This window comes from Festucalex cinctus, chromosome 5 (assembly GCF_051991245.1).
Source record: "Festucalex cinctus isolate MCC-2025b chromosome 5, RoL_Fcin_1.0, whole genome shotgun sequence".
In the NCBI taxonomy this organism is placed as follows: Eukaryota; Metazoa; Chordata; class Actinopteri; order Syngnathiformes; family Syngnathidae; genus Festucalex; species Festucalex cinctus.
Window position 1 is genome coordinate 18,309,205 of NC_135415.1, and position 23,125 is coordinate 18,332,329.

General features: G+C 38.0%; 3 protein-coding genes and 1 long non-coding RNA gene across 15 annotated transcripts; 2 read left to right on the top strand and 2 right to left on the bottom strand.

Moving 5' to 3' along the window:
- Positions 1 to 266: 266 nt before the first annotated feature.
- On the top strand, positions 267 to 4,413 carry LOC144019532 (arrestin domain-containing protein 3-like). 7 transcript variants are annotated; one of them, XM_077522665.1, is made up of 7 exons: positions 295 to 373; positions 1,658 to 1,715; positions 1,812 to 1,911; positions 2,001 to 2,067; positions 2,654 to 2,750; positions 2,920 to 3,176; positions 3,242 to 4,413. In XM_077522665.1, the coding sequence occupies exons 2-7, from the start codon at positions 1,682 to 1,684 to the stop codon at positions 3,806 to 3,808; spliced, it is 1,122 nt and encodes a 373-aa protein (XP_077378791.1). In that variant the 5' UTR covers positions 295 to 373; positions 1,658 to 1,681; the 3' UTR covers positions 3,809 to 4,413. The 7 variants fall into 7 exon arrangements, with proteins under 7 accessions (XP_077378792.1, XP_077378791.1, XP_077378790.1 ...); XM_077522659.1 differs by lacking the exon at positions 295 to 373 and adding an exon at positions 574 to 1,261; XM_077522663.1 differs by lacking the exon at positions 295 to 373 and adding an exon at positions 994 to 1,142.
- A 147-nt stretch (positions 4,414 to 4,560) lies between these two features.
- LOC144019533 (uncharacterized) lies at positions 4,561 to 10,727 on the top strand. Of its 2 annotated transcripts, none has more exons than XM_077522667.1 (6): positions 4,561 to 5,494; positions 6,621 to 7,021; positions 7,570 to 7,726; positions 8,584 to 8,706; positions 9,829 to 9,919; positions 10,013 to 10,727. In XM_077522667.1, exons 1-6 carry the CDS (start codon positions 5,356 to 5,358, stop codon positions 10,209 to 10,211), a joined length of 1,110 nt encoding a protein of 369 aa, XP_077378793.1. In that variant the 5' UTR covers positions 4,561 to 5,355; the 3' UTR covers positions 10,212 to 10,727. The 2 variants fall into 2 exon arrangements, with proteins under 2 accessions (XP_077378793.1, XP_077378794.1); XM_077522668.1 differs by having other exon boundaries at positions 7,573 to 7,726.
- On the bottom strand, positions 5,042 to 11,788 carry LOC144019534 (uncharacterized). Its single transcript, XR_013283698.1, has 3 exons — positions 11,525 to 11,788; positions 9,980 to 10,163; positions 5,042 to 5,491 (listed from the first exon to the last, which is right to left on the bottom strand). It is a non-coding gene; the product is annotated as an uncharacterized LOC144019534 (long non-coding RNA).
- Positions 11,789 to 13,203: 1,415 nt separating this feature from the next.
- aqp3a (aquaporin 3a) lies at positions 13,204 to 22,380 on the bottom strand. 5 transcript variants are annotated; one of them, XM_077522113.1, is made up of 8 exons: positions 22,329 to 22,380; positions 20,556 to 20,648; positions 19,307 to 19,566; positions 16,243 to 16,369; positions 16,026 to 16,163; positions 14,635 to 14,750; positions 14,339 to 14,556; positions 13,204 to 14,248 (listed from the first exon to the last, which is right to left on the bottom strand). In XM_077522113.1, the coding sequence occupies exons 3-8, from the start codon at positions 19,412 to 19,414 to the stop codon at positions 14,047 to 14,049; spliced, it is 909 nt and encodes a 302-aa protein (XP_077378239.1). In that variant the 5' UTR covers positions 19,415 to 19,566; positions 20,556 to 20,648; positions 22,329 to 22,380; the 3' UTR covers positions 13,204 to 14,046. The 5 variants fall into 5 exon arrangements, with proteins under 5 accessions (XP_077378239.1, XP_077378237.1, XP_077378234.1 ...); XM_077522111.1 differs by having other exon boundaries at positions 19,307 to 19,463; positions 22,259 to 22,351; XM_077522108.1 differs by having other exon boundaries at positions 19,307 to 19,471; positions 22,259 to 22,351.
- Between the last annotated feature and the right edge of the window lie 745 nt (positions 22,381 to 23,125).

Sequence of the window (23,125 nt, forward strand, 5' to 3'; positions counted from 1 at the left end):
CAATGGGCAGTGCAACGTCTTGTGCAGCACTGCCTTGTCATTGGGGTTGTGAAATCAAAAACAACCACTAACTATGGCCAGCAGATGGCAGGATTGTATCTCTTTTCAATGGTGTATGGAATTACAATGAGACGTGACGAATCAAACGTTTTCAAGGATGACGTGAATGCTCAAAGCCTTTGTCACATTAAATTTAATTCAAAGAGTGTCACTAAACAAAAATATTAGTATTAAAGTCACAGTTGTCCAAAAAAAATGGATCTTTTCACAAAAAGCTTGTTTTTTTTCTTTCCTTTTTTTTTTGTGTGTATTTTTGCTTACGTCACTCAAATGACCCATTTTCAAATGGTTGATTACTAAAGAATGGAAAAAGGTAGAAACTTTTAGAACTTTTTTTGTTCTCATGAAAGAATGGAATCCAATGTTTCATATGGTATCCACCATGTTTATGTAGCCATACCGCCCAATATTGTGTTTGCTTTGAAAGATGAGTGAAAATCGGTTGGCACTGTCAGGGTTGTTTGTTTGGATAAGGTTTAGCGGTCAAGGAGTTAATCTGGGTAAATTGTCCTCCGTTTGTAGAATGATCCATATCATTTGTACTTAATAAATTATTTTTACGCAAGGCAATGATTTCAATCCCTACTTTTACTGTTATGATAACAATCGTGTTGGCGTTCTCCTCTTTGAACATGTGATGGCAGCAGAGACCTTTGCATGTGTGAACAGCGGACACATCCACACAGGGAGTGGCCTGCTCAACTGCCAGTGCCAAACGCCCATGAGTGAGGGTCAAGGAACAAACATAAAAAAAACCAACCTATATCGATAGATTGCGTGACTTTTTTCTTTATCTGTTATTGTCGCGGGTGCCCCCTCTTGAAACATGCCCGCTATTAAAAGCTTAACGATGGTTTACGACGCGCTAAACGAGGACGGGACGTTCTCCGAGGGGGATCCCATAAGGGGGAAAGTAACGCTGGTCGTGGAAAAACCCACAGCCGTGCAAAGCTTTTTCGTCAAAGTGAAGGGGGACGCTCACGTACGCTGGACGACGAGGAGTGGAAACCACAACCACACACACTCGGCAAACCGTCGATACTTCAAACTCAAGCAATTTTTGATCGAGGAAAGCGCTAATGGTAGGCGGTGCTGCATGCCTTTTTTACTGTTCTCTTTACTGTTCATAAATACTCTGTCTAGGTATTGGTTTTTTTTTTTGTTTATTAAAAGCTTTGTGTCGAGTAGGATATTATTTAAGGTAAGTATTGAATATTAAGCATCAATCATGCATATTCAATAGATGAAGTTGTGTTAACTACTACCTTTTCTCCAAACTTTATATTTAAGACAAGGCATGTACAGTATTTTATAATTTAAAAACGTTGGTTAGGAACCACTGCCTTAACTGGTTCCGTATTTGTCATGTATTATGTAAGCTATATGTACAATACAAGGCGTGTCAGATTACTTGTATTCCCATTTCCTCAATTCCTGTATTGAGTGACATAATGTAAGTGATTGGTGAATGGGAGACGGGATGTGCTTGGACTTGTGTCCAATTTGCACTTTTCATATTTTGATTCTTATTTCCACATCAGCTGTCATCTGATGAATCTACTTATCAGTCATAAAATCCATTTATTCTCATTTGCAGAGACTGTTATTCCCCCAGGTGTCCATGTGTATAATTTTAACTTTACCATACCATCAACGTAAGTCTCAATGTGTTGCTTTGTTTTTCAGATAATTCATTTTAAATTCAACAGATGTTATTTAATCTGCCCATCTGCATTTTTTTTCTATTGCAGGAGCATGCCTTCAAGCTTCAGGGGCACCCATGGCAAGATTGTCTACATTCTTGAAGCAAAGTTGTCGAGAAGTTGGAAAGTCGACAAGACTGCTGACAAAGTGATTGTTTTTCACTCCAAGTCCTTCCCACACCTACAATCTCTGATGGTTTGTAATGTACATCCATTTTTTTCATGTGTCCTTGATAGGGTCACGAGTGAGCTGGAGCCTATAGTCCAACAGATTTTGTGTGACACCTGCGCCTTCCTAAATGCAGTGAGAAAAGGGGCTTTATTGCTTTGAATTCCCACTTTTGATGTGGTCCTTTGCATAGCAAAAAAAAAAACATATTAAAGTGCCAAAGAAAAACAAGAACACACATCCAGATTTAATCCCTCAATGCTGACACAATATGAAAGTGGCTACTTCGAATTGTACGACTTCCATTGTTATATGAAATAAAGACTAATAAAAGGGGAACTTTGTGACTGACACATTTTTGTTTTCACGTTTGCATGCCTCTTTCTGTCGTGTGAAAATGACATCACAGTTGTTCAGGGGAGCTGTGATTGGGCTTTGCCTGAGCCCTTAGCAAACTGCAATGTCATCTTCAGTCGACATCAATTGGCAAAATGGCCGCCCCCTGAGATGGATAAAAACGGCTAAATTTTGCTGCGGAACTCATATTCCGCAAATGTAATATTAAACATAATGTCATGTTTAAACTAGTTAGGTCACATATAACATTATTGTCAAGAAATGTTTAAGATTGACTTTCACTTTAATAGGGGTTATCATGCTTCAGTAGAAACTATCTTCTATAATATTATTAAAAGTGTTTTCTGTATGCTTGTTTTTCAAGTTGCGACAAGTTGCAGAAAAGGACAAAGAGTTGGGGGTTTTCTCAAGTGGAAAAGTACATATGGAGGTCACTGTTGATAGGATGGCTTATGCCCCAGGTCAGTAATGTGCACACTACATATGACCATATGGATGGATTTTATCATTTATCTATACATTTCCTCAGAGAAAATGTCAAATTATCCACCTAAATAGCATTTGTTTGGTGTCTATTTTTACAATAAATAAATAAAGAATAATAATCTACTTGTGTTGTGGTTACCCCAGGAGAAACAGCGGTGGTTGTTGCAAAAATCAGAAACTCCTCCTCCAGTGACATGACCCCGAAAGTGCGTTTGTCCCAGGTTATTGTATACACTGCCAGCAGTAGTACCAAACATGAAAACAGGACCATCAACAAAATGGCCCACCAAATTATCGGCCCCCATTCAGAAAAGGAGGTGAAATGGGCTGTGAAGATTCCCACTAATCAGGAGCCAACCATCAAAAACTGTGAAATCATCTCACTGGAATACATCTTAAAGGTAACCGTTGTGACACACACAAAAAAAACATGGCGCCTCATGAATGTATATATTTTCCCCCTCAGGTGTATCTTGATATCAGTTTTGCCTTTGACCCGGAAGTGACCTTCCCAGTGATCATCATCCCTCCAGACCTGGCATCTGCATCTCAGCAAGCCGTTTCTGGGCCGAGCTGGGGCCCGCACAGCAGCGACTTCCACCCTGCAGCAGCCAGCGCACCTTGTTATCCTCCATCCACGCACAGATACGAAGGGGCCCAACCGTATTCGGTAGCCCCGCCTTCCTACCCGGCTAATCCGTCGGGCTATGCTGGTCCGCCCATGGCGTGGGGGTTTAATCAAGGAATTTCTTCATATGGCTCTCCGTCGTCATCCCGTGTCCTTCACCCTCCGCCGAATCCAACAGCATTTTATCCACCAACTTCAACATTTCCTCCGCCGCCTTCTGCCCCCGTGGCCCATCCAGGTTCATCAGCACCACCGGGATCGCACCCACATCCGTCTGCTCCATCGTACGAACCGCCTTCTTATATGAGCACCACCAACTTCCTGTCTCAATCTGATGAACCTCCTCCAGCCTATTCACTTATTTTCCCATCATCTGCAAATGATGAGTCAGGGGGAAACAAATGACTATGTGATTCATAAACACTGACATTTTGTAAATGTAAGAGTCCTCATATATGCATGTTTTTATTTTAAATATGAAGCCGTCAGGTGGAAAGCATCTTGAAGTTGTAAACTGACAGTGTAAGAAACTGTTCTTAGTGGCCTTATACTGCTTTAATGCATTTCTTCCTGCCTTTTAAGCCTAAAATCATAAACTGGACACATTTTAAGTTAAAAAAGACTTTGTACTTTCTGAATTAGGCATCTTTTAGCTTGATATGACATAAGTGACTAAAAGTTGTTCATAATCTCAAAAACATTTACGTGCTTGCTCTTTTTGGTCAATTTTGTGGGGGAAAAAATCAAATCAAAATCTGAGTTAGATTCTAGATTCAGGGACGAAGATTTTGCTTTTAATATCTTATTCAAAATAGACAAATTATTTTGGTCTTAACTTTGCATACAGTACAACTACTACTTGAATAAGCATCACATAAACATACATACTATACAACAGTTATAGGGTCCAAACAGATTTTTATATTGTGTATAATCCATTGAATCTGTAAGGGCTGTTGAGACTATGTTTTTGTCTCACTGCATTATAAACCTATTTGTTTTATTCGACTCGTCTGTTGTGAAATGGTATTTTACTGAAGAGTGCATTTTGTAAGCCTCAATATGCAACAAGGTAGCACATCTTGCATCTGTAGCAACTTTTTTATGTACTATAATATTTAAATTTTGTGCAGGCACCCCCTTTGTTTTGATTTACTGCGCAGCATGCCAGCTCAATGTTGCCCTTTGGACTATTGGGGATTTGCAATCTATGAGTGTGAGAGATTTAAGTAAATTAGTAAAGTATAAATAGTAAATTAAAATCAAAATTATTCAATTAATCAAAATTACTGTTAAAATCATGAACGTGGATTGATTTGTGTGTGTTTTTTTTTTTTTAAATACTGTATATCATATTTGTTTTTTTTTTTATTTTTGGGGGGAGGGTCGGCAAACTTCACTATAGAAGAAAAACATCATGTGACCACATTGGCCTCCAGAGCTGTCCCATTTCTCAACATAATGAGTGGGCGATCCTATTCAAATTGGAACAATGTTTTCTTCCATTAACAGATTTATGCCCTTTAAAACTATTGGAAGCTGTTGCTCATTTGCATATACGCGGATTAGATCACCAAACTGTGGTGGGAAACAAGTGAAGAGTAGGGAAAAAAAACAACACAGGAAGCTGTGCAATTCCAAAACTGAACACAACTTTATTCAAACTAGTAATGCTCATCAGATTTAATGATAAATGTGAAAATACTGTAAACGTATTATTAATTTCCACCGATTGGTAAAAAGTTGGGCTATGGATATGTAAATATTGACGCATTGTTATTACTAAAATGGCAATAGGCAACACCTAAGTGGAAAAAAAAAGGAAAAAAAAGTGCGAATTTACATGGAAAGGGATGTGAGGCGTTATGGCGGTCCCTAGGAGTTGAGGAAAGGAATGCAATCCCACCACCTCCCCCACTCTGCCTCCATTCATCCACTCACTGCAGTAATTCATGCAAGAATGGAGAGGCAGCATGAAGTCCACTTTGCAGCTACTTGCACTTGTTCTGTCCGACTGGGCCACTGAAGTCTTTGCAGCCATGGGGAGAACTCTGAAGTTTGTTCACCTCCTTCCACTCTTCATTTTCACTGGTGAGACATGTTAAGATCTTCTTGTAATTGAAACGGTTTATTTACTGAACAACTGTTGACAGTTTATTTATCTTTTTAACAACGTGCATCTAGCTACTCTTTCCAACTTTTGTTGTTAGCGTCACAGTGTATCGACAAGTTGTGCCTGTTAGCTCAGTATCGCAAAAAAACAAAAAACTAGGTTTCCTGTTGACTAAGCAAACAATTGTACTGTTTGTCGAAAGGTTACTTCTTTTCACAATGATCAATAAGCTTAAGTCTGAATGCATCTTTTTTATTTACATTCAAAGGGAGGGAAAGTAGCTACCAAGTGACACTACACTAATGATTTTTGTACATTAAAAGAACGTACTGTATTGTAAAGCACATCCTTGTTTTTGTTTTTTTGTTTTTTTGTTTTTTTTAAAGCGATGCATCATACGCACTCATAAACCCATGTTACATTAACAATTCTATTTGGTTTAATAAACAAGCAAACCACCTTCCCATGAGGCCCCATTTATGGGATCTATCTGAGTTTACGTCACAGTTATGTTAATCGTGATCAATACTTACGCCAAAAAAAGTATGATTATTCATAGATGTTTGTTTGTTTTTTACAATATTGTAGCTTTTTTTTTTTTTTTGTAATAGCACCAACCTCCCCACAATATCGTGATAATTATCACGATCGTATACTGTATCGTATTGTGAGCTTCATAGCGTGATAGCATTGTATCGTGATGTTTGAATATCGTTCCATCCCAACTTAACTCTCTTACTTAGCTCTCTCAATCAATATCTACTTCAGAAAATGTTGTCAAAAACAAAACAAAAAAAATATTGGAAATATTACATTTGTCATTTATATATAATATAACTAATAATTAAGGCCCCAGAACTGACCCTTGTGGCACCCCACGTAATATTTGCAAGTGTGGACTTAAATGCACCTGCCTGTACAAACTGCTGTCTGTTTTCTATGTAGCTTTTTTTTTTTTTTTTTTTTTTTTTTAAACCCAGTTCAGCTGTACTCCTCTAATCCCATATCTCTCTATTTTTTTTGTTTAAATAATTATGAGTATGCATCAGTGCTGTGTTATCAGTTATTTGTCATCCAAATTTGTATTCCTTCCCCCATATCCAGAAGTATGTGGTTTAAACGTCCGAAACAAGCTGCTGGGCACATGCCTTCAAGTACAGGATGGTTCCCCCGGTGGGAGGGTGTCGCTGGGACAATGCGACCCTCATTCAGCCATGCAAGAATGGCTGTGGCTGCCTGAACGCCAGGCTCTCAGCAACCAGTACACTGGGGAGTGTCTGACTGCTCCCGAGGAGCAGTTTGAGGGCGTCCACCTGCAACCCTGCCACCTTCAAAATGAAGAGGCTGGTGGCAAGTTAGCGCACATATCAGAGGCGGACAGTGACGCAGGCAGCCAGCAATGGTCTTGTTCCAAGAAAGGCCACCTGACTTTGCTCGGTAAGGGGCTGCACCTCAGTGCTACGCAAGAATCCACTTTGGTCTTCCTATCGCGGGAACATAAACAGGTAAGCATTTTCTCTATTATTTAATCCAGTCAAGTATTCACTTTATGTAGTCATAACACCCTGATAACAATACGGACAATATTCGCAGATGTGAAGTGTAAAAATGTGTTCTATTGGTTTAAGCATCTGCTAAAAGTGGAAGTCAAGTCAAAAATGTTTATATGTTCTCTGCGCCTCCACTAGTCTAAACACTCCATTCTGATTAATACTCCATCTGTTTGTATCTATCTCAGGGGGCAGCCATTTTACCTTATACTCTCACTTGCTACTGAGGACTCTGTTAACTAACCTAGAATCTAGGCCAGTTGATTTCTGGGTTTGGTCATGTGACATTCGCAAGCTGAACTAAACTGTGATGTCATTTTCAGCATGTGGCAAAAGGTCCGCCCCCAAGATGGACACAAGCGAGTGGATATTTCTACTTAATTCATATTCCACAAACCCAGTATTAATCAGAATGCCATGTTTAGACTCATAGGGGGCACAGAAAACATATGTTAAAGAATGTTTTTTTACTTGACTTGTACCTTTGTGTTTGGATTCCCAAGCAGGGAAGCAGGTGGAGGACACTGGACAACCAGACACTGTGCGATGGGAGGGACACTAAACACCACCAGCACCACCACCAAAACCACCAACCTCTGGGGAAATCAATGGAACCGATCCTGTTACCAAGTGCCATCTCTGATATGAACAGACAAGAATGTAAGAATTAAGAATTGATCAACACACAGTGGTTTAAAAAAAAGTGTACACATTTCTGTTTAAAAGCCAAGTTTTGTGATGTTTGGGTGATTTTTGCTAGGATTAAAGTCATGCATGTACCACTGTAAATACTAAATATGCTACATTAGAGGTATCTGATGACATACTGTACAGTATACTGTATACTGAGTGTGAAGCAAGGACACCAAGAGTGGCTTGATATTTTTTCCCCCAAAAAATAGAATACAAAACAAACAAGGATAAAGAATAAGGAGTGGCTTGGTATCACAAAGCAAGTTCAACAAATGCTGGCAGTAAACAACAACGGTAATCAACTCAGTGAAATCTAATCTATTTGTGGGGGAGGGATGATTCGACAGGATGTGTGTTGTTTATTGCAGATGACCTCACTAGTGACAGAGTTATTTTTATGCAATATGACTACATTTTAGTCTTGGTGTTTCTTTGTTACCAGGGAAATTACTAAGGTAATAAGGTTCAGCTATACATAATATAATTAATTATAGTGCAGCTGGAGCTACATTGGTCGATCTGTACAAAAACTGGAGCCTTAAATAAAGATTGTCACTTCCCACCACTATTTTTGACTGGATCCAATACATTTAAGTGCACTGCTGCAGCAATCAATATTTTCTTCTTGTTGCAAGTCAGCCAGCTACTTTGATGTGCCACCACCATTATTTTGTCATGTCATGGAAATTCACATTCATGCTGTGATTTGTTTCACATAAATCGAAACGCTAATGTACACTCACTTAACCGGAGAATGCAATCATTTTGTCTAAATCTATTATCTAGTTCATCTCTGATGTATTTCTCTTTTCCCTCCCTAACAGTTGAAGCCACATTTAGTGATGGAGTCACAGAGGAATTCCCAGTCAAATACGTGTTGGATGATTTTCCCCAAAGTACAAAGTCACCCGAGGATCCTACTATGGTTTTCTTCACCATGGACTATGGTACAATTATTCATGTTTCAAGGGATTCCTCCTCCGTGTAATTTGAAAAGAGCAAAGGATTCTTCAATTAACTGTAATTTAGCTACTGTACTGCCGTAAATTAGATGTGACTTTTATACCACTAGAGGGGGCTGTAGTTTTGAGATTTGAAAGAATGATGTTTAGTTTTGTGTTTGTCTTCATTTTGTACTGTATTAGGCCTAAGGTTCATTTCTTATTTGACCAGACTGTTATATAAAACATTTATTTTATTTTTAATTCATTCATTCATTCATTAACTTTCACAATGCAGTGAAGTGGGCTACAGTGTATTATCAATATGAAATAGCTTTATTTAGTCATTTATTAATTTATGTATTTAGTCATTGTTAAACGATAGGCATCAGATCAGATTTATCTATTCATCGGATTTGCATTCATATTTAGCATTATATCTTTTATTTGAATTTCTACTAATAAAACCCATCTATTGTGCAATATATTAGCGACCATAACAACTAGTGAATTAATTTGTCATACAGCTCTTGCACTAAAAGTTCATTTGATTGTGTAATATGTAGATTAGTAATTAATCATCTCTAGTGGTACATGAAATATCACTAAATTAAATATTCAACCTGTGGTAATGTTTCAGTAGTTTAAACAATTGAGTACAGTTGTATTTCGAATACGTTTGCATCATTGTTTTGTTTTTTTAAGTTTGTGTTCAAGCATTTAAGTAATTTTTTTTGTTTATTTTTTATGTGCAATAAATATCCGTTGAACTTTCATTTAAGTACAGGTTTGTTTGTTTGTTTCCTTTTCCTATAGTACAGTTGCAATACTTGAACTTTGCATAATGCTGTAGTGGCTTAAAAATAATATTTAAATACTTTTTAGGAATAAAACCTCTGACTTGTTTTGATGATCACTTTGCCCTCCTAGACCGCTGTAGCTTAATGTTGGCCATGATGGTGGTTCTTTTGGCCAAGTTGGCTACTTTTTTAGAAGGTGATTTAAACCGTCCACTGAAGTAACTGTACCTACTGGAAGTCTACAAAAATGTGGGAACGTATCCCAGTTTAGAAAGGTTAATGAGTAGATGCATACAAGTAATGATGTACTGCTTATGTACCTTTACAGGCATGAGCTGGAAAATAACCATGTTGGTTTTAAGCTCCTTGGCTCTCGTGCTTGGAACGATCATTCTTATTTTCAACGTTTACTCCAATCGGTGAGTGGAAACACACTAACGTGAACAACTGTGCAAGTACACTCAAGGTCACTCACTCACTTGACACCGTCTCAAATTTCTTGTCTGAGCCAGAAGGAAGAAGGTGGTGTGTGTTTTGAAGTCGTACACTCCAAGGCCAGAGGCGGGCATTCCGGGGTCCCCCGTGCCCTGCGAGAGAGCCCCGTTAACCGAGCACGCCATGCGACAGCCGCTTTCCTCTCCGACTATGCAGCGAGGAGAAATCCTGATTGAGTGGAAAGATGGCAGCGTTACACCACTCTATGAAGCATGAAAGCTGTGTTAGTCGTTATACAGCTTGCTTATGGAAGGGGGGGAAAAAAGATATACGTAAGGGAGGATTAATATTATTTTTGTTAAATATTTGAGTCTAGTGGGATTATGTTTGGAAAGTTGCACACTGTTTCATTTGGGCTATATGGTTTAAACACAGCCATCATATTTTTCTCCACTTCCTGTAATAAAAAAGTGCCGAGTTCAGTATTAAAATTTAGTTCACATTGTATCCATTTTTATATAGAGCTCATGCACTTTTTAAATGTACTTTTTTTCCAAGCTTTTCTTCCCCCCTCTATCTGTGGATTTGACTATACTTATTCGTCTGATATGGAAGTTTGTACACTAAAATTCTATGTTCATGTGGAACATGAATTCCACAAAAAGGAGTTTTTTTGTTCAGCTTTAACATGTTTAGTCAATGTATTTTTTTTTTCATTTCTAAAAATAAAAGTACTGTAAGTTTGAAAAGAAAATAGCCCCTTACCTGAATGTATTAAAACCACTGACTGTGTATTATTTTTGCGCATTCTTTAAAGAGTAACTATTCTGGTTTGCACATATTTGCCGGTCCTTATACAAACAGTGTGTGTGCGTGTAGATATGACAAAGCACAATTTAATGCAACATATCAGAAAGTTTGATCACATAGCCATAAATGTTTTGACCATAACAGTTGCTTATTTAAAAGAAGCCCGCTCCATTTAGAAGAATAGCATGAAATTTCTCAAGAGCACAACATCACCCTGTAGCATGGAAAATTCCCAGCAGGTCTGACTTTGAAGGTTTGTTTTGTTTTTTTGTCGTCTCTTCACTTTTGGGGGTGGGAGACAGACATGGCTGCTGCAAGTGCTAATTGGACTGCATTTCAACAACAGTCAGCAGATGTGTGTATGAAAAGACAAAGCAGCATTGTTTCTTTTTGTCGTTTGTTAAATTGAACAAAGTGCTTAATTTTGGAGCATATTTTTAAAATGATTTCTTGGTGTTAGGATACAAATGCTCTCCCCTTCTGGTAGTGTTTAAACTAATGAGAGGGAGCAAAATTGAATAAAGTGTGCACTACACATGGAAAAAGGCACAGCGCAAACCACATCCGCATACTGGGGTAAAACAAGTTTGTTTTTTTCTGCTTTGCATCATTTACATAATATTGTTTTGTTCAGGTTTTTGTTGTAGTTTAATAAAAAAATATATATATTTAATCAAATTAATGCTATATTTCAATCAGAAAACACATTTGCTTCTGACATAATATTGAAATGGTTGGCACTTATTTACTTTCTTAAAAATCACCAATAAGCTTGTTACCTTGCATCCTTCTCAGCTGTTGACATGCTTGTGTTCAGTGGCAGTCCTCTGATTCTGTCATTAAGGCAGAAGGCCATAAGAACTTGTTGGTGGTAGATGAACCAAATGCAGTCACGTTACCAAGAATTGTTATCGGAAACCTTTTCAGAAACGAAAAGGTAGATTGCTCCAATCCTAATGACGCAAAAGGATAAAGAATGCCAGTTCCCCACATGTCTGTCAACTGTTCTTCCTGACAGATTGAAATCCAGCCAGGACCAAATGTTTGAGCTGAGACCCACCTGGCCTAAGGGGTGTAATAAAGCCATGCTCCATAGCGGAGTTTGTAAAATAGAATATAGTTGGTATGTAAGATGCCATATTGAGGGGATTGTTCAGTCTACAGGATGAAAGCATTCTGCGTTTACAAGTAAGGATATGTGTTATTTTGTTTTGTAGCAGACCTACATTTCCTCCTCTCTGCCGCATGTACACCTGTCCCCCATCCCACAAACGTTTAGCATTTGTTATATAAATTATCCAATGAAATACAACTGTCGTAAAAGTCATTCTTAATTTTTATTTTTAAATACCATATAGCCCTCGAGTCACCCCTAAAACGGCTTTTGTCTCTCTCTCGATGGCCAATTAACTTACAAATCAAATACAACGGATTCTGGGAGAAAAAGTTTTATAAGAGCATTTTCAGTATTATTTTGCTATGTCTTGTTTTATATACGTGCAGCCCTATTACTGAAATCTTTAGTCACCTAGAGGAAGATGAAGGGGGGGAGCGCTACATGTACATTAGCTTACTTGAGTTATGTATATGACTCAGCAGAAGTGACAATTAAGCTAATTGCGCTGATCAAAGTTGAATCTAAGATTAGTCGTTCTTCAACATTTTTCAATGTTTTCAGTTGTAACGGACCGTGTCTCTCACTCACGGGGGTTGGAGAATCCAGAGCCAGAAAGTAAAAACCCAGAAACAGTTTAGCTTTAGCCACATGTGCTTCTAATGAGCTCGTTTAACTGCCAATTGAGGTTTTTTTGTTTGTTTTTTTGTTTTGTTTTTAATCAAAGGATACTTGACTCATTGAACAATTTTCACCAATGAAAAGTTCATGTTTTGTCCAGAATGAATTTGAGAACATTATTTTTTATGTACAATTAATACCTTTAAAAAGTAATTTTTCTGATTGCCACCCACTGATGATGACATCACCCGTGCTGAGGAAGGAAGTAACAGGCAATCATGGCTCACCTGTTTTCTGGTTTTGGTCGGTAAACAGAGCCTTTATTGGTCGTTAGCTAATTCCTCAGCACAGGTGAGGTTATCAGTTGACAGCAAGTATTTTTTTTTAAATAAAAAAAAATAAAAAATAAAGGTATTAATAGTACATGAAAAATAATGACTTTTTACTGCTGAAAATGGCTGAATGAATCAAGTATCAATTTATTAATGTCAGAGTTTTTGCTTTATTGATCCTGGATCCCTTAAACCCGAACATCCCTGTTACTCAGATTATCATACAGAAAACTACATATAACATATAAAATATCTCCTAAAAATGTTTCTGATGGTTGCACTGGTATACAGTTGAGCCAAAAGGAAAAGAACATCATGAATTCATTCAACAAGCCCCAAATTTGAATTACTTTCGCTTTCTGCTTATTTAAAATAGAGCAGAAATGTCAAAGCTGTATTATGAGATACTGCTGTGTACAGCATGATGCAGTAGCTATATTTGATTTTGTAACTACAAATTACATTTTATTCAGAGCAATAGTTAGCGTGGCCACACTAATCAGACCAACTTTATATAACTGAGAACTAATACTGTACTCATACATACTAGAACATTCGATAGGCAGTAAGATTATCCACATCCTTCAATTTATAAAAACATTTTATTGCATCAGTACAAAAGAATGACCCACCAACCTACATAGAAAACTCGGAGGCTCATATTCCAGTCCAGCACCAAAACACAAGTCACAAAAAGGTGCAGCTGTGAATCAACAAACATGGTGCAATTCATGACTATACACTTGAGAGAAACAAAAAGTGATTTGTGACATTAGAAAATAACACAGCCAGAGACTGACAGTAAACAATTGTTTTCCCACAGTGAAATATAAAAACTTCTCAAACATGGTTTAATGCTTGAATTCAAATTTAAATATTGAAATTGACCAGACTGACATGGAAACTTATTAGTGCCATGCCCATCCAAGTGCTTGTTTGGACGTTTAAGATATAAATCTTCATAAAAAGGTATTTAAAACTACATCGGTACAAAGTACAGAACACTGTTTACACTTGAAGACCAGGGACACAATGTCAACATTTTCATCTCTTTTCAAAAGAATGTTTGCGTTGTTACGTTTCTCCCCTCTACCGTCTTTCTACTACAAACAACGCAATATAACACAAAGTACGTAAGATAGCTTCATTTCAAGATCCCGCCGATCTGGCGGTTAAACTGTGGTGAAAAGTGGATCACACCCGGTTTTGTTATCAATAAAATGTGCATAGCTGCTCAGTGCATTTCTTTGCTCGTCTCATTCGACTTGTCGTTGGTGGCGACGGTGAGTCGCAGGTTCTCCTCCGCCTCGGCGTTTCTCCGGTCACGGACTTCTCCCTCCTCGTGGAATCCGACCATCATTTGGTAGATGATCACGCCGATTATAGTGCCGAGGAAGGGGGCGAAAACGGGCACCAAGAACCAACCATTTCTGGCACTGAAAAAAGGTTGTGAGCATTTGGGAGTGTCACAAAGTGCACCAAAAGACGTGACAAAGATTATAGTTAAAAGGAAAATGTGCGCTTACGTGAAGACTTCTACTCCCCACCCGGCTATTGCAGTAAAAAGACGAGGTCCGAGGTCTCTGGCGGGATTGACCGCATAGCCAGAGTTGAATCCCATAGACAGGCCAATGACCAGAACCACAAAGCCCACAGTGAAGGCCTCCAATCCTTGTGGGATGGGATTATTGTAGGGATCAACAATGGCCAGGATACAAACGATCAGTGCTGCTGTGCCAATAATCTACACAAAGGCAAGGATGAAAATTGTGAGGTCAAGAAATCATGATGCATCGTATAACTGCCGTTTTCAAAATCTTGCCTGATCAAAGAAGCCATTGACAAGGGTGAGATGTTTTCCGGGGTAGGTGGCAAATATTCCAGCTGTGGCATTTGGGCCAGTGACATTGAAGGCACCAGGATGGTCCCACAGGGCATCTGAATGGGTTCAAGAAAGAAAAGAACATGATTGGTTACTTTTGTGCACGTGCTTTCCTTGCAGTTCAGTATTTCCATTCCAAATCTCGATTCAAAAAAAAAAAAAAAAAAAAAAAAAAAAAAAAAAAAATCCATGCTGTACATGTTGTGTTGATCCAAGTAAGGATTGTTTGTTCTTTGTCGTGGTTTAGACTGCCATTGTAGGTTTGTTAGTCTTTTTTTGAGCTTTGAATATGGAAGGAAAAAAAAGGAAAAAAAAAAAACTCTTTGAAGCCTGAGGCATTTTGGCTGGAGGATATTTTTGGCATCTTGTTGAATCATCTCTATTCTAGGGTTTTGCCATTTTATTATAGATGGCAGGGTAGAAAAAAAAAGTGGACTGAAGCACAGTACGTAATACCCCCCAAAAACGTTTGGTCACATCTCATTCAGTGGTAGAGGTTGGCCCAAGTTTTGTATGTCGTGTTTTTTCCCTTGGTGTTTTGAGACACTTGGATAGTATGAAGACGAAACAGTTTAAGCATTTTGACAAACACATGCCAAAATGTACAACACAGACGATTCAAATTAAGACTATTGGGAAGATCTCCCAGACATTTCCAGTTCTAGACTCATTTGAAATTTGTTGACTCTGTGAAGTATACATGAAAGTGGAAGTCAACCATAAACATTTATTGACAATATTATTATATGTGACCTCACCAGTGTAAACATGGCATTCTGATTAATAATACATTTGTGGAATATGTGTTATGAAGCAAAATCCAGCCATTTTTATCCAAGTCAGGAGCGGCCATTTTGCCACTTGCAATGTTGCTCAGGGCTCAGACAATGACCAATCACAGCTCACCTGTTTTCTGAAGTTGAGCTGTGATCGGTTGCCTTCATCTTCAGTTGATAGAAAGTGGCACAATGCTTTCCCCTGAGGTGGATAAAAACGGCTGCTTTAACTCATATTCCACTAACCGTTAGTGGAATATGAGTTAAAGCAGCCGTTTTTATGGTATTCTGGTTAACATCGCATTAGTGACTAATGCAATGTTAACCAGAATACCGTATTCAGACCAGTGGGGCTGCGAAGAACATATAATTGGAATAAATAAAAAAATAAAAAAATAAATAAATAAAGGAGGGTTGACTTCCTCTTTAAGGACAAAGAACACAAACCATGAAACAAAGAACCCTTCAAGAATGAATGTATGCCAACTTGATAATAAAATATTGCCTTTTGGAAAAGCCCAATCTACTAAATAACAAAATGAGCTTCATCCTTACCATAGTACATCCCAAAAATGATGGCTGCACCGAAGAAACCGCCGATTGTCTGAAAGAGGAAGTACATGGGGAACTTTCTCCAGCGTTCTCTCCCGAGCAGGCAGAGGGCAAACGTCACTGCAGGGTTCAGATGTCCTCCTGATTTATGAATACATAAACGGTGAACAACGGCACTAAATCTAGTATAATACATTTACATGAAAAGATAATTGCGTACCTGATATCTGACCGCAGACCAGGATTCCCAAGGTGGCCGCAAAGCCGAAGGCAAAATTGACCGTCAGAAACAAACCATGAGAACCGCTACTCAACACCAACTGGGCCACGGCTCCGCAGCCAAACATCTGCAAAAACAAAAATCGACATTTTCAACTACACAGTGAAACAAGTTGAGCGCTTCTCCAGTATTCATTCAACAATAACATAATAATGACTGTATTGTGCAAGTTTGGGTGACAGTATTGCCTCACAACTGGAACATGCAAGAGGGAGCACATAACTCCAGGCTGCCTGTCCGCTTTGGAGTCCATTTTAAGATTCTGCTATTTGTTTTGGTCCCACCCCGCATTACCTCTGCGAGCTGCTCCATCCCTACACTCCTGCCCGCTGCCTCGGGTCAGCTTACCAGCTGCTTCTGAAGCTACGCAAGTCTAAGCGGAAGCTCAGCGGGGTTGCCAAACTATGGAATGACCTCCTGGTGCACATTAGACAAGGCCCCTTCTCACTGTCCAGTTTGATTCTTTAGAGAGACTGGCCTTGTTTATATCCTTTTAAAGTGACTTAAATCAGTTTATGTTCATCTGTCTTGTGTTCAATATACTCAATGTGCATTTATGTACAACAATTTGTTTACTACGAGGTTATCTTTTGGCTCTATAAATAAAATGAAGTTGTGATAAGTACATGTTTTCATACTAGCATGAAATCTAAGCAAGTTTCCTAAAACACAAAGTCATAAGTTTGTTCTCAGGAAAAGCCAATCAGCATCCTGAAACGGATCGTTCGGGTCTTCTGAGGTTCCACTGTATGTTATAGTAAGTCCGGTAATTTGTTAGCCAGTCAAGGTCAAGCCAAGGTATGATGATCATTATCAATAGAGGAACAAAAGTCCATTCAAAAGAGTCAGCTCTGAATTATAGAAGCTTCTTTGTGTCCATATCATCACCAAAAAAATTTCATGAATGTTAGTTTGGTCTTCAGCAGATGATTTTCGACAAACTAGTAATTTTCTGCATGAGGAAACATTAAAGCACAGCACTTACTGCAAAAATTGCATAGTATGTTTTTTTATGGTAGGTTCAAGAAATGTGTGTACTGAAACCTCTTCATTTTGCAATAAAACTACAGAAAACAAAGCATCCAGACTGGTTGCACCTGGATTTTATCATCTAAACACCCAGATGAGGCCGCTCATTAAAATACCACAGAAATGGCGTCTTATTTCTGTTGCTTTCCACCCCAAGCAAAATACACACAAGCAAAGATTCAAGCTGAGTTTTGAACGTTTGCAATATTCCACTGTATAATGTTCAACCTTTTTTGTTTTCAAAATGTGGTTTGCTCAGATGAAGTTAAACTGACTGATTCAGCAATTTATGCGGCAGTGCGGCTTCAGACAGCCTTCGGCAATCTGGGCAGGCTTATTTAAAAAAAAAAAAGAAAAAAAAAGAAAAAAAAACATCTGGCACTTTATTCCCCCCCCCCTCTTTGGGAGTTCAGCAAGTTAAAATTAAAACCTAAATTTATAATTTATCCATGTTGTGTTCCATCATCATTTTGAATCTGACGGTCAACATAAATAAGGGAAACGTATGGTTTATTTCACTTTTGCAGTTCATCTATCCACGAGACCACAACATCAGCCAGCCAGTCTCCATACATGTGCTTGTTCTGAGGTTAAAGAAACTTTTTGGAAACAGTGGCTAAATTCTGCAAATAAACAGTGCGCTCACACCTAGAGTGTCCACACCCTTACTTGTCCCCGATCTACTCGTTTGCTTTGTCACCGACAGGAACTCAAGTTTCATCAGCAAACCGGAAGAATGTCAAATGACACTCGGAAGTCAAATCATATCATGCATACGATTGTTCCGTCTCCTGCTTTCAGTGACGCATGTGCCACACCTTTGGTCACTGTACTCTACACTAACCAATGTGATTATTCAATGATGATTTATTACCTTATCTGTTAAGTTTCTTTTTTTTTAAGTGTGCTTTAAATTGTGACTCATTCAATAACCCGATTATGGTATACCTAGAAGCTTGTAATCGATGTTACTGATTAGCAGAGGGACTGTGTACAGCTCCCCTCATTGTGAAATCATGGGGCGAGGGGGGCCATGGATAAATAATTTCATTGCTTCCTGCCTCCTTCCATCCTCAATTACTAATTAGATTAGGCTCAGGGTGGGCCCTAATATGGCCTACAAGGCTGTTTTTTTATACTAGCATTTCAACATTTTTACCCATAAAATCTACCCTAAATGCTTGCTTTTGTAGAGCTGTCAAACTTAATCATCAAATTAATCGGCAACTATTTTTATAATCGAGTAATCTTTCAGAGCCATTTCTTTTCTTTTTTTAAATTGTCCAAATCCAGCAAATCCACAGTAATGTTCAGGGGGGAAATGCTTTATTAATAAACTTTAATGCAAAGTAAAAATGAATCTTGATTAGTCGATTAATCGATTGAGTAATCGATAGATTAATCGATTCTAAAAAATATTCTATAGTGACAGTACTACACTCGTTCATGTAAAAAGACTGTCTTCCCTCGGATCTTGGTTCCATGTTTGTTCTGCATTGTATATATTAGACACACTCAAGTCAATAGTGTACGCTAACCTAACATTTACACTGTTACAATCCAACAAATGCTTGCTTTATAGTGTGCGCTCGGCCTATACATAACTTGCAGTTGACTTTGCTGCCATGCTTGGCAAATATTGCCACAGAAAATTGATTAAAAGGAACGCTGGCATTCAGCGAGAGATTAGGCTGTCGTATAATAGAAAGTGTAGAAAAAAAAAAAAAGACTTGAAAAAGAGGTGGAGCACATAGTTTAAACATTCAATGAAAGGCTGGCAGTGTTGCTCAAATTGATACAATACGCATGATGTTTTTTTTTTTCTTCTTTCTCTGAGATAAGATTAAGATTTCTTCTAATTCCATGTTAATGTTGCTCGTGTTTGTTCTTTGTTGGTTGTTTCTATATTACGTGTAACTAAAATTAAAACAAAAATAAAGTATGTACATCAACCTATCACTCTATAAGCACTTACCACAAGGATGAGGGTGCCTAGACATTCTGCCAGGGCCTGGCGAAGCAGTAGGTTGCGGATCTGGAAGGTCTTGGACAGTTTCTCCAAATAGATCTTTTGTCTGCCCATGTTGTCTCGTTAGCAAGCAAGGAGCGGGTTTCAGCCAGCAGATGTGAAGCTGTGGAGCTGGAAGGACCAGACTGGTCTTATAAAGAGCAGCGTCTTCTTGGATTGGGCCACTGCCAATTGTGAGGGCAGCCCCGCCCCCCTGCCACACACGCCTACATGTGGCGCGTCAACCATGTGAATCACAGGCAGGTTTACAGAGCATACTTTCACTACATTGCATTTCCTATTATCTGACAGATTGATATGTTGCATATGTGCAGTATTTTTTATGCATTGCTTTATATTAATAACACACCATAGTTTACATAATTATCTGGAGAGCCACAACTTTTTTTTTTTTTTTTGGGGGGGGGGGGAGGCAGATTTTGTCATTTAAACGGCAGGGATTCAAACAGTATTTGCCAACATGCCTTACTATGAAGGCAGCACCAAAAAAAAAAAGAAAAAAAAAAGAAGAAAAACCTATAAATATATAAATAAAATAAAAAATAACACTGGTATTGTATAATAGTATAAATACTTTGATAAGACGTTTAAAAATTATATACTGTTGTCACAAAAATAGTCTTGCACTGTATATATAATTTTAAAAATGCCCAATTATTAAACCTGTCTACATCCATTCTGCATCCTTCCTTCACGCCGCTTGACACGGATCTTTGCGCTCCTTCCGTGGCTTAGTCTGACCTGTTCTTTTGTTTCCCCGTCTGAAACTTCATCAGCGCACATTATTCTTCCACGTCCTTTCTCTGGTTTCAATCGAGCTGTGAGAACATGCCAGCCTTTAAGAGCTCAGTGTAGTTAATGTCTCGATCAGATGAGATCTTTTCCTCCCTTGCCTTGTGTTGCATTGGCTGTGCCCAATTTATGGCCCAACACATAATCAAGGTGGATCAGGAGAATATTGAACCGCACAGAGTGTGCACAGGAAATGCACTGAATCACTAACAAAAACATATTTAATATGTTTCTCTCCCAAAAATATCAAGTATTTTTAATCTTAAAAAAAATATAAAAATCAGAATTGTGAGTACCTCTATGAGGATTTTGAACAGAGTTATAAAGCAAGAAAAGAATGCAGTGACGTGCATCATCACTAAAATGCCCAGCAGGCAAATGAATCATATCAGTCAAAGTTTACCTGCGTCAGGAATCTTGTTTGCGTCGGGCTGATTCAGTGGCACCACCACAAGGCGCCAGCACAGGAGAAGCTACAATAAAATTCTCTCACAGTCTGAAATATAACAATAGAAGAATGAGATCAGGTGGTTTTGCGGAAGGTCTGCACAGGTGTGAAACCTGGCCTTACGTTCATCAAGTTTGAGGTCAGGTACATTTGAGACAGTTCTTTTCCCACACCAACTGAGTTGGGTCGAGTTGCCAAAAGGTGAAATTGAGTCAGAAAAACTCAAGGAAAACAGTAGTAAGTTGACTACTTCTCAAACCACTCTCGCAGGTCTACTCTTCTGATTAATGATTATAATCAGAGCATGAACGTCAAATAGTAATATATATATATATATATATATATATATATATATATATATATATATATATATATATTAGGGGTGTGAATTGCCTAGTACCTGACGATTCGATTCGTATCACGATTCACAGGTCACGATTCGATACCGATTAATCCCGATACGAATTTATAAGTCGATTGTTGCGATTTTTTTTCATTCAAATTTAGAAAATACTAATACTAATACAGTAAGCTTGTAGAGTGTAATATTTATATGAAAATGTATTATTTATTTATCTGAAATTTCAGTCTTATAGAGGTTGTAATCTGTTTCATGTTTGAACAGCATTAAAATAAAATATTAAGGCTTAATGTTCCGTTCATATAACATTCTTCCATGCTCAAGGTGTGAATCCTAACCCGAAGTCAGACATTTTGTTGAATATTTTTCCATTAAAAATGGAAGTTTAAAAATCGATTCACACACACACACACACACAAAAAAGGCAATGATGATAAGACGTTGAATCGGTAAGACTACCGAATGAACAATTCTGAGCTCTTAAAAAAAAAAAAAAAAAAAAAAACGATTTTTTTTTTATTGAATCGATTCGAGAATCGCGCGATGTAGTATCGCGATATATCGCCGAATCGATTTTTTTTTTAAACACCCCTAATATATATATATATACATATATATATATATACATATATATATATATATATATATATATATATATATATATATATATGTGTGTGTGTGTGTGTGTGTGTGTGTGCAAATGTAGAGATTACCCGACAGCATCATTAACCAAAACAATAAATAAAAGCAAATTGATCAGTCCAAAATTAACTTTTTTGTTTAGGCTCCACTTGTGAAACACAATGGAAAACTCCGAACATCCGGGCATTACTGATATTTCTGCAATGCCACTGAAGCTCACCTTACACGGTGAAAACAAACAGCCTTTATTGCATTGCTTCTGCCTGTGACTAGTGTTTTCTCTTCTCAAATTTCTAATTGAGTTCACATTTTAAAGGCTGAAATAGACAGCCATAGGACGGCAGGTCTTTTTCATAACCTGGAAGGTAAATTTACGAATGTGAATTAAGCCAGGGTTGTTCTGCTTCTGCTTAATCGCAAACTATTGTTTTTGTTTTAAATTAGCCACTTAACTTAACACTGCACATGAAAACTATTGTCGCATTTAACATTGTCCAAATTTCTCTAATACTTCTTTAGCCTTAGCTAGCCTTAGCTAGCTTCATCTCAGCAACTAAAAGTCAATCGAGTTAGCGTGAACACGTCACAGCCAATCATGGCCATGGCCTGACACAATTAATTATTAATTTATTCATTAATACATTTGTTAACTTACAAAAACTCTGGCACGAAACATTCAAACGTGGTCATATAAAGTAGAAAGGGGGGGAAACAAACTACAGTACTTGTACTCAGCGTAATCGCAAAGATGACACACGGCTGGGTCGGACAAAAGGGAGAAGCAGATTGGCTGATACAGGAGCTGGGCGGAGCTAAGAAATGACAGACGGGAGGGCCTGACCTAAAATAAAACAACTCAAATAATTCAAAGATTCTACCCATGTAAAGCGTTACAAATTGTGATACTAATTGTTTTTATGAATGGTCACTGTTGTTTTTCAATGATTTTGGATTGGCCCATTCTTGAATTAATAAATCATGATGTTGCATCATGGCACCAAAGCATCACTGTATATTTGGGCTCGTGCCTGAGCACTTAATGGCTGACAGGTTAAAGTGGGGGAATGCTGAATATTAATTCCTCATGTTTCAGTTGTATCCTTTTACAGCTAATTTGTACTAATAAACATTTTGGCACAGGACATTTTTAGTGCCGATTGTAACAAACATTACTTTATTATTCAAGGTAAAACAATCCCAGCAGTAAAACCAGAGGAGCCCAAATGATGGTTTGTTGTTTGTTCTTTTCCAGGAATAATTTGGCTCAACGAGTACAAGAGGAAGTTTGAGAGTGAAAACAATGCTTGTGACCACAACTATTTTGAAAAGCACAATTGTAGAATGCCTGCCTAGGTGTTGGTTGTTTTGCTGAAAACAGTTTCAAATTATTGAGGGCAATAAATACAGTATGTGCCAACCAGATGTTTGTCTTTAGTTGGGGAGTACCAGATGTTTCCATTGTGATTTAAAAAAAAAAAAAAAAAAAAAGTGAAGCTGGCATGGCTTCAGGAAACGTAGACAG